General features: G+C 43.8%; 1 protein-coding gene across 1 annotated transcript; it reads left to right on the forward strand.

Annotated features, from left to right (window-relative positions):
- The first annotated feature begins 1,524 nt into the window (after positions 1 to 1,524).
- On the forward strand, positions 1,525 to 9,427 carry RHOU (ras homolog family member U). The gene is made up of 3 exons (XM_024200702.2): positions 1,525 to 2,285; positions 3,928 to 3,986; positions 7,148 to 9,427. Exons 1-3 carry the CDS (start codon positions 2,000 to 2,002, stop codon positions 7,601 to 7,603), a joined length of 801 nt encoding a protein of 266 aa, XP_024056470.1. The 5' UTR covers positions 1,525 to 1,999; the 3' UTR covers positions 7,604 to 9,427.
- The last annotated feature ends 879 nt before the right edge of the window (positions 9,428 to 10,306 follow it).

Consider the following 10,306-nt stretch of genomic DNA (forward strand, 5'->3'; position numbering starts at 1 on the left):
AGTGAGCACTGTGCACTTTATATTCTGTGTTGTAATTGAAATCAATATTGAAAATTTAGAAAAACATCCAAAAATATTTAATAAATTTCAATTGGTATTCTATTTTTTAATCACAATTAATTTTTGAGTTCATTGCGTGAGTTAACTGCGATTAATCGACAGCCCTAATTCTCTAACATAAACTTATATCACTATGTATATTTAAAAACAAAAAAACTACTCTAACACCACATGGTGCACACAACTTTCCATCCAGGGAAAGAGTGAGAGAAAGAACTAACCACACATGACAGATGTTGCTTAATGTACTATTGGAAAGTGCTCAGATGAAGTGGTGATAGGATGGTATAAGAACCTATCTAAAACAGAGCACACCTCTGGTTCTGTGATCTCTTCCTCCATACTGCCAAACCTTAGCCTGAAATAGTAGCAAAGTGTCTGTCTAGATTAGAAAGAAATGGTGCTTTTCTAAAACTTGAGTTAGCTAAAGTGACTTGAAACATCACTCAGCACCTTGTGTAGACACGGATTAACACTTTGAAGATCATGTTGTAACCCCAGGGGGAGCCCGTGATCTGGTGACACTGTTTTAAAGGTGTTAAAACTCAAATATCCCAGTTTATTCCTTTCACAGATGGAAGCATATCAAGTAGTCATTACTCCGTGCTCTTGTATTGTATATGCAAAGTACAAATACAATTAAGAGAACTTCCCCAGTAAAAATATACCTTGTATTAACCCTATTGTTTTTGACATTGCCCTAAATGTAACCAGAGAGACAGAGAAACACGGATGGAAAAATCAAATAATACTGTTCCTTTTATGTAGCCTTTAGCTGTGCTCAAATAAATTTCTTCTCGTATTATGTCTCATTAATACTGATAAATTAGCTCCGGAAACTTTGTTTCCCTCTGTGAAATAGCCAGAGCTTTGACAAGATTAGACAGTTTTACAGAGGGGGTGGAGGGAAGGGGACAGCGTGGAATGAGGAGAAAAAATAGCCAGTGGGAGGGAAGGTGAGGAAGAAGATAGAGAGGTGTCATGTGGGGGTTGGAGGGAGTAGGAGTCGGGAGACAGGCTATGGAAAGGGGCCTGGCCTGGGAGACAAGGTCACTCAGAGTAGAGAGAGGGAAGCGGGAGGAGAGCAAAGAGCGAGGCAGGAACGGGGGAAGAGGGCAAAGCACTGGAGGCGGGAGGAGGAGGATCACTGTCAAGCGGGAGGAAGGAGCCGGGATGGACGGAACAGCCTGGGGCAGGGCAGGCGGAGAAGTGGCCGCTTCCAGTCAATAATCGCGGCGCGGATTGTTTCAGCGTTCGAAGGGGAAGCGATTTGGCCAATGAGAAGCGGCCCAGCCACTGCCAGGGCCCCACGTCTCCGCAGAGGTTCTTGCCGCCGCCGGGCTCCTTCTTCTCCAGTGGCCGCCGCGGTGGGCGGGCGAGGGGCGGCGGGGAGCGCTGTAGCGCCGCCTGTCGGGCAGCCCCTAGCGCCGGACTCCTCCCCCTGCCGCCGGCTGCCAGTGCATCATCGTGTCCTGTGGAGGCGGAGAGCCGGGGCTGGAGGCTCCTCAGTGTGCGGCGAGGCGAGTGCAGCGCGCATAGGGCTCCCGCTGCTGCCGCCACCCCCGTGCTCCGGGAAGGCCGGGATCGCGCCCCTTCAGTCCCGCCGCTGGAGCTGGCTGCTGTTCCGCCCCTCCAGCCTCTCGCCGGGGCGATCTGAGCGGCGGGCAGCCGGGAAGCGGCTCAGGCGGCACCGCGCTGGCTCGGAGGAGCAGGAGCTGCCCCGGGCGCCCCGCACCGGCTGCTGGCGGGAGGATCTGGAGCCAGAGGAGACCGGCGAGGGGGAACTCGGCTCCCCGCCGGAGGAGCTGCGCGGCAGGGGCGGCGGACCCTGAAGGAGCAGGACACCCCCGTACCCAGGCCGGGCGCTGAGCCCCTCGCACCCCAGCCCAGTGGCTCTGATCCCCGCTCCGCAGAGCTCTCCTTCGCCGGTGCCAGGCGGATGCCGCCGCAGCAGGAGGGGGAGGCGGGCTACATCAGCAAGCCGCTGGCTGGCGGCTGCGAGGTGCCCCCGGTGCCCCCGCGCAGGGTCCGCAGCAGCCGGGCGGCGGCGCTGGGAGCGGCCCTGGGCAGCAGATGCCGGGCCGGGGCGGGAGCCGAGCCGCGTCGCAGCATTAAGTGTGTCCTGGTGGGGGACGGGGCTGTGGGCAAGACCAGCCTGGTGGTGAGTTACACCACGAATGGGTACCCCACGGAGTACATCCCCACCGCCTTCGACAACTTCTCCGGTAAGGGGCCGCTGCAGGGGGAGGGAGGTGGCGAGACGAGCGTGGGGGCAGGTGGAAGGGGGGATTTCCTGGGGGACACCCCGCAACACTGGCGACCTGCTTGGGGATCTCCCATCCACCTCTCGGAGATGAACTGTCAGAGGGAAGGGGGAATACCCCTCTGCCCCCCCCCCCCCCCCGCGAGGGAGCTGCATGGATTTCCCTCTTCAGGGAGAAGTGAAATGGCCTGGCACTGGTGAAAGAGGGAATTCTCCCCCCCCCCCTCCTCCCCCGCAGGTGGGGAAGGGAGCTGCCATAGGGCAGGCGAAAGGCCCATCCCCCAACGCTCGGGGGCAAACATCACCACCCATCGCCCCTTCTTCTCAGTGATGAATGCATGTTGGCCCATATTGTTAGCATGTAGCTTTTCTAGCTCTGTGCTTGTTCAGTGCCCATATTTTACAGCTGTGTTCAGCCCTGCGCCCGGATAGGACTTTGCTTGGTTTTTTTTTTAAAAGGATTGTACTTTAGATCATGTTGGAAATATCAGTGTGTCACACCCTGCCTCCTTTAGTTGGGTTCTGGGGGCGGGGGGAGGGAGTAAATCCTTCATCTCCTCCCCTCTGTTTGTTCAGAACTGTGTTGGAAGGTGGCTGCAGAGATGGATGGGGCTCTTGAAACTGCATCCTGCCTTCTGAATTCTTTCAATTATATATCTTTGTCACTCTCTGAAAGTTTTAATAAGACTGTAGAGCCACATGAGGGTATTAAATATATGACTCTCTAGTCTTTCTACGCTTAAGTCCTGTGAGGTCTGCTGTGCTGGAGACGATTAGCTTCCTGGCACAAATCTGGGTGTCGAGCTTCAATATTAGGTTTTTTAATTTTCATAGAGTTGATCCAAACGGTCCCTTTCTGGGTGTGCTTTATGTATGATTAGTAGCTAGAATTCTAGCTTTAAAGGTAATGTAATCATTCTAAATGCTGGAAGATTGATTGGATGGCATGACTTCTCGGTATTATTGAAAATCAATACTGTGAAGCCTAGTGACCAAATAATAAATGAAACCTACACTATGGCTAAAAGCATTTTATATTTAAATAGCAAAAAAAAATAATAATGAGGCTGGTCTGTTTTATAAAAGATACCACCGTAGCCAGTGTTTGCACATGGTCACATATCAAGCTAGCTTGTTTTTAATGGCAAATTCTGTAGTCAAAATTTCCAGTCGTGCAAGAAGAGGAGCTTCCCAATGGAAAACACAAATATTTGCATTGTCTTCCCAGTGATTTAAAACTGGGAAGGTTTTTTTGGGCCAGAGCTTTGAAAACACAAACGTGACAAGAAAACAAATCCTCAGTAACAAGAGAAGTAACCTAATTGTTTGGATCATTCTCTTTTTGTGTCATCAAAGAGTTTTAGTTCAGTGATTTGCTACTTCATCAGCAGCAGTGAAATGAATTGGAAAGCCCTGAAGGGTTTGTATGTGCCTAAATGTTAGTGACAGACAGACTTGGTTCCAGTTCTTCAAGTCATTAAATTAATTGAAGGGAAAACAAATGTTGAGGGAAGGCATGATTCTTTTTTCTTCTCTTTTTTTTTTTTTTTTTTTAATGAAAAATGTGTAAAGTCGAACTCATTACACTTTTTTCTTCTCCTAAGCTGTTGTGTCTGTTGATGGCAGACCCGTGAGACTTCAGCTCTGTGACACGGCTGGTCAGGTCAGTGAAGCTTCTTATTTCATTTAAGTGATGGGGGGAAGGGAGAAGTGTCACACAAAATAGTCTTCCTAAAGACTTTATGCATTTAAAAGGATATCCATTGTTTGATCATCTTATTAAATTTCCATCAGAGTAAGTAATTCTTAACCCACTGTATAAGGTTGGTTGAGGAGTGTCATGTTGTTGGTTCAGACTGCTTCCCTGCTAACTTCACTGTCAGGTTGAATTCCCAGGGACTGTAAGTTCTCCCTCAGATGTGTTGCCACTGACTTAATTTTATTTTTTTAATTATCTATAGGTTTAAAAGTGCTGCTGCTGGGGGAGTGGAGGGAGGATTCTGTATGTTTTGAGCACAGATACGAAGGCATGTGAAGGGTGTGGACAACTATTTTTATTGAGGGGGTCTGGAAATTCTAAAAAAACCCTGTTGAAGATCCATTTCATGAGTAGTTTTGTACCATGATTACATTTGTCAACTCTTACTAAGATCAGATAAACGAGCTTCATTCTTAACTCAGTGCTTCCAGTATTAAGAACAGTATTAAGAATCAGAGGGGTAGCTGTGTTAGTCTGGATCTGTAAAAAGCAACAGAGAGTCCTGTGGCACCTTTAAGACTAACAGATGTATTGGAGCATAAGCTTTGTCGGATTCATCCAGCCAAATTTGCATCCAGCCAAATAATGCAATACCATCTGAGGGAGCCAAGCATTAGCGAAAGCAGTGTGAGGAGAGTATGATGGCATCAGTAGACAAACCCCATTATCCTAATGAGCAGTGTTGTAGCTGGGCATTATAACAAAGATGTGAACTCAACTCGGTTCAGTACTGGCTTATACCCTGTGCAGTGCCAGCACTGCATTTTGCCTATACTTTTGGCAGTTCTAACCCAGGTTAAAAGAGTACAGAGCAGCCCCCTATGAACAATAATATGAGATGGGCCAGTAGGGTTGTCCCATAATGTAATACCCTGATGGAGGGCAAGGGGGCAGGGCAACACGCTGTTAGCTTCAGCTGAGATGTGAATTCAGAAGCAGAGCGTACCAGATGTAATTGTAACGATATCCTTGGTGATGGGGCCCCATGGAACGGCAAAAGCATTGGTAAGATTTGAAAAGTCCAGTCACTTTTTGCTTTGGTTACTGCTATTAGTTCAGGAGTGTAAAAACTCCTTAGTGAAATAACCAGTGAAACCGCTCTCTTGTGTTTGCCTTTAAAAGGAATGGGTTGGGTGAAAACCAGTAAAATGAAGAAAATCATTCTGAGTATAGGATGCTTAATCAAATAAAATCTTGGTTGTGTGTGTGTGACAGCTTCAAAATGGGATTAGCATTTAAATAGGTAAATACATACAGAAACATTGAGGGTTTGGTGTCATGAGCCCAAAGGTGCAGCTCTGCAGTCCCGGGATCTAGCAGTGAGACAAAGAATGTCTGCAGACTGTACTTGTAATATAAATGACCATGCATCCTCTCTACAGAAATCTCCCTTAAGATCTGGTTTTGCCTTTTGAAACCATTGAATCCTGCAAAATTTCATAATGCCTTGCAAGAACATGGGGAGATGTCTTTTTTAATTGGATTCGTTGCTGCACAATACAGAACACTTTGTAAAGACAGGGTTTCTTTTAAGCCAAATGGTGAGAATCCTGCATTGCTGTCTTGCTGCCTGAGAGGTTTAATCTGAGAATCAAGAGAACTAATGAAGCCTGCTTTCTTGACTCTTGTTTTATAACCTGTTGTCAACCTTTGCATTACCACTGAAAGAAATTTATTTAAGTGGAATGGGACTTCTGAGGCTTTTAATGGGCTTTAAACAACTGCATATCCTAGACTCTTCAGAAGCTTTCAAGTAAAATCTTAAATCCCGACAAATTAACATGTAACTTGCAATTCAGCAGTAAAATATTGTTCCTAGAGAGGCATTGTTGACTTTATTTGCTCTTTGCTCTTCTTAATTTAAGGCCCTGTGAGAGCATGGTGAATTTTAATTAAAATGTCATCATGGCTGAACCAAATCCTACCTGTTTAGGCTGTTAGTGTTACTGTGCTTTTATCCTGCTGTCAGCATAAAATCAGGCTATGCATAGTTAATCCTTGCCTCATTTTGCATTCTTCACTTGCAGTTCTTTGAGCTGCTGCGATAAGTGAGAATGCCATGATGGCCAAGTCTTCTGTTACCTTTTAGGTGTCATCTACATCAGTGGTTTCAACCTTTTTTCATTTGTGGATCCCTAAATAATGTTGAAAGGAGGTGCAGACGCCTTTGGAAATCTTAGACCTAGATCTGTGGACCACAGGTTGAAAACCACTGATCTACATTATGTTAGTTGATTCCTCAAGATAAAAATCAGAGCCTTGCATTGTAGATCTTTATTTTAAAGATGGGAAAGAGAGAGAGGGAAAAAAATTTCATTAAGTGTGATGGTAGCAAGAAAAATGAACACAAAATAGTAGGGAAGTCATCTTTTATTTTAATTTCCTGTAGGTTGCTATTGAACCTTCATTTATTTAAGATGATTCTTGCGAGGGAACACTTGCCAGCCGCATTGTCCCAGTGCTCTTGTCTGTATCTCAACATATGGATAGTGTGGTCAGCATTGCGGTTGGGGGGGGGGGGGAGGGAGGTGCATTTTAAATCTGAGCTGATCCATGATTGAGCTCTGTTAAAGGTGAATTTACACCCTCCCTCTCACCCCCTATTTACTGCGTGTTCATCACCTGTGTATCTTAGCCTGCACTCCACTCTACAGTCTGGCTCTTCTGTTGAGTTACGGCAGAAGGGCATAAATACAAACACCCAAGGAAGGCTTAAAGCAGTCAAAAGAAATCAGCAGTGTTAGAGAATCTTAAATACCTTAAGAAGATATTGTTTGGCCCTGTGCCCATGGAGTTGATGGCAAAATTTCAGTTGACTTCCATGTTGCAGGATGAAGCAGATATTTGGCATATTTATGGCTTCTTCTATGAAAACACCATGTTCTATTGTACACAAGTTACATTTGTGCCTATGTGAGAAGAACAGTTAAACTTGATCCTTTCTTTATTCATTCAGTAGTTCAAATCTCTATAATGGGAAGTATTTAGGAACTGGTAAGGGTGGTACCTTTATAATTTTTAATGCTATTTTTTATTCAGCAGTAATGTTGCTTTGCTTTGCGCAGGATGAATTTGACAAGCTTAGACCATTGTGCTACACCAACACAGACATCTTCTTGCTGTGCTTCAGTGTTGTGAGCCCTTCCTCCTTCCAGAACGTGAGTGAAAAGTGGGTTCCTGAAATACGATGCCACTGCCCCAAAGCTCCTATTATTCTGGTTGGGACACAGTCGGACCTCCGAGAGGATGTCAAAGTTCTCATTGAGCTGGACAAGTGCAAAGAAAAGCCTGTTGCAGAAGAGGCCGCAAAGCTCTGTGCTGAGGAAATAAAAGCAGCGTCTTACATCGAGTGCTCAGCTTTGACTCAGAAAAATCTCAAAGAGGTCTTTGACGCGGCCATTGTCGCTGGCATTCAGTACTCGGATACCCAGCACCAACCAAAGAAATCCAAGTGCAGGACTCCAGACAAAATGAAAAACCTCTCCAAATCTTGGTGGAAAAAGTATTGTTGTTTTGTATAGTATTTGCAAGGACCTAAATGTTGCTCTAGTGAAATCAGATAGAAGCTATATTAGCTTAAATCTCACTCTGTATTCTCCAAGTGTGTAGCATAGATCCACAAGTGTGTATATGTTGCTATTAGAAATCTCAATTTCCCTTTCTCTTTTGAGGGAGATGGAAGAACACGTAGGTAGGAAGTTCCTGTTAAATCAGGTTAAGGAATTTCAGCTTTCGCCTGTCTGATGTCAGAGTTTCCGGACTAGTCTCACGTTAAGGAATACATTTGTGACATTAGAAATTGTACAACGGCTTTGACTTTCTATATCATAATGTATATAAAAGAGGGAGGAACAAAACCGAGGCCTTTGCGGATAGGGCTATTTAGAAGAAACAAAGGACTATGGAAATATAGAGCTCTATATAGATGGACAATTTTTAAAAACTTAACATTGTGCCTCCAAAATGACATTTTAGCTTTAAAAATATACTCCCTCTTTCCCCCATCTCCTTCCCTCAACCACTTCAGGGGGGACTTTAACAGTGTGGAACAAGAGGTGGAGTCTTCCCCCAAATGCTGCTGCTTGAAAGGTCATGCATATACCTCCAGCCAGGGCCGGCTTTAGGCCAATTCCCTCGAATTGGGCCCCGCGCCTAAGAGGGCCCCGCGCTCTGGGTCTTCGGTGGCACTTCGGCGGCGGGCCCCGCACTTCCTAAAGCCAGCCCTGCTTCCAGCACGTTGTTAGACTGCCTAACACGTTAAGTAACTGACGTAATTACATCTTATTTGTAGCCTCCTGACTTGGAAATCCTTTTTTCCCTCTTTCTCTCTCTTTCACATGCAGTAATGTGAACGCCCAATGAACATTACAAAGTCCTACTTTGTTACATTTTGAATAGTTGTGGGTGCCTTTGTATTTATACAGACACCATGACAGTTCATTTAGATCAATTGAAAGAATGTAAATGCTGTTTTTTAAAAGGGATGCAACAAATGTCCATATAGCACCACACAAAATGTATCTGTTTTAAGCCTACAAATATGAACTTCAGAATGTTCCTCGTTGAGAGATTTTCATGCTGCCAGTTAAATGAAAGGCCTATAAAAAAGGCAGATTACGTGCCATAACCAAACACCAGAAAAGTGATACTTCTGTGTCCTGTTTCTGATGCTGTTTTGAATAAAGTTCGTATTTGTTTCCAAAGGAAGCAGTTGTTGGTGGCTTAAACTTGTCTTAGATTATAGTCGCAAAATTGTGTTGAAACAACCAGTGAAATTTAACTGATTCTTTCCCAGATACCTTCAACAAATTAAAGTGAAGTGTGTTTAAAATGTCATTTAGTAGTTTGTCTATTCAAATATGCATCAAATGTGACAATTTTTGGTCTAACAAAACCTGCTGAATTCCAGTCTGCTTTGTTTTAGGGTATCAGTGGGTTAATTTGTAAGATGTGGTTAACTCCGATGCCGGTGTCTGCACAGTGAGTGAAAAGCCTTAGTTTGTATTGTCTGACTTTTTTTTATGGCCCCAGCTTACTTTGTTCTATATACTCCAAGCTCAGTTATGTTCTGGCTTTATTTTTCCTTTGGCAGCAGCCTTAAAGCGAGCCTTTGTTCAGAGTCTTCAATTAAATTGGAATTTTAACTGTTCACAATTTCTTTCTCATCATAACAAAATGGATGTCTGATTATAAGAAAATTATGGAAGCCATTTGAATTGATAAAGTTGGCCACAATTTACCTCCTGGCCTACTTAAAGAAAATGACATTATGTAAATGCATTCTGGGATATATTGGCTTAAGTGCCGGAAGCAAAATTTTCCTCTGTTAAAGCAAAATGAATGCATAACATAGTTGAACTTCAAAAATGCAATAAAAACCTTTTACTAAAGTCCATGCGATCCACTCAATAAAAATAGTTGGCTTCTGCATTAGGGCAGCCTGGAAAATCAGTTTCCATAACACAGAATTGGGAGGATGTATTTTAACTTAGTTGCATGCAGTCCATAATGTTTAATGGTTGTGAAATTAACAGCTGATTCTTGATATTCCTCAATGTAATGCTCTGACATGATTTCAAATATATGGAGTCATACTGACAATTTGAAGATGATGAAGCTAGATTTTTCTTGTGTATTTTGCTTTTCTGTAAAATGGACGCAATTGGTTTAAAATGTGGATTTTAGAAAAGGAGGTGAAAGTGAACAGCACCCATTGCAAAAATAACTGAATTTGTTCCATAAGATTTTGATGCTCCGTATTGTACCATACCAAAAGCAGACAGTTATATTTTTATAAGTAGCCTGTTTCATAGTGTCTGGAGTAGCATAACCTTTAAATGTAGCCAGCTGTGACTGTTTCTGAAAATGTGATGTATATAAGACTTGTTATAGCCCTTTACTAGGTGTATGTGTAATAAAGTCTAATAATTTCATGGATACTGCTATACATGGGGCTACACAGGGTCTAGATTTAGAAATGTTACTTTTTAAAATCACCAGTATTTTACAAGTGCAAGTGAGGGGAGATATCTCCATGTAGTCTATAATCTCATGTGCCTTATGAAATTCTCTTCTGTTTTCTAAGTGTAGGCTATACGGCAAAACATGTTTCATGTGAGAATGATATAAATGAGGTATTTGAAAATAAATTCTGATCAGTGTATTTGTCTGCCTGTTTTACCAATAGTTTTATGCTGAAAGCCTCTCCGCTTCATAGCATTATG

Source organism: Terrapene carolina, unplaced genomic scaffold, assembly GCF_002925995.2.
Source record: "Terrapene carolina triunguis isolate 2854851 unplaced genomic scaffold, T_m_triunguis-2.0 Scaffold85, whole genome shotgun sequence".
Taxonomy (NCBI): domain Eukaryota; kingdom Metazoa; phylum Chordata; order Testudines; family Emydidae; genus Terrapene; species Terrapene triunguis.

What these genes read in the sequence shown, in the direction of transcription:
- RHOU (XM_024200702.2), top strand. Translation starts at nt 2,000, where the DNA reads ATGCCGCCGCAGCAGGAGGGGGAGGCGGGCTACATCAGCAAGCCGCTG. An exon ending in CGCCTTCGACAACTTCTCCG is followed by an intron (nt 2,286 to 3,927) that starts GTAAGGGGCCGC and finishes TCTTCTCCTAAG; the next exon opens with CTGTTGTGTCTGTTGATGGC. An exon ending in TCTGTGACACGGCTGGTCAG is followed by an intron (nt 3,987 to 7,147) that starts GTCAGTGAAGCT and finishes TGCTTTGCGCAG; the next exon opens with GATGAATTTGACAAGCTTAG.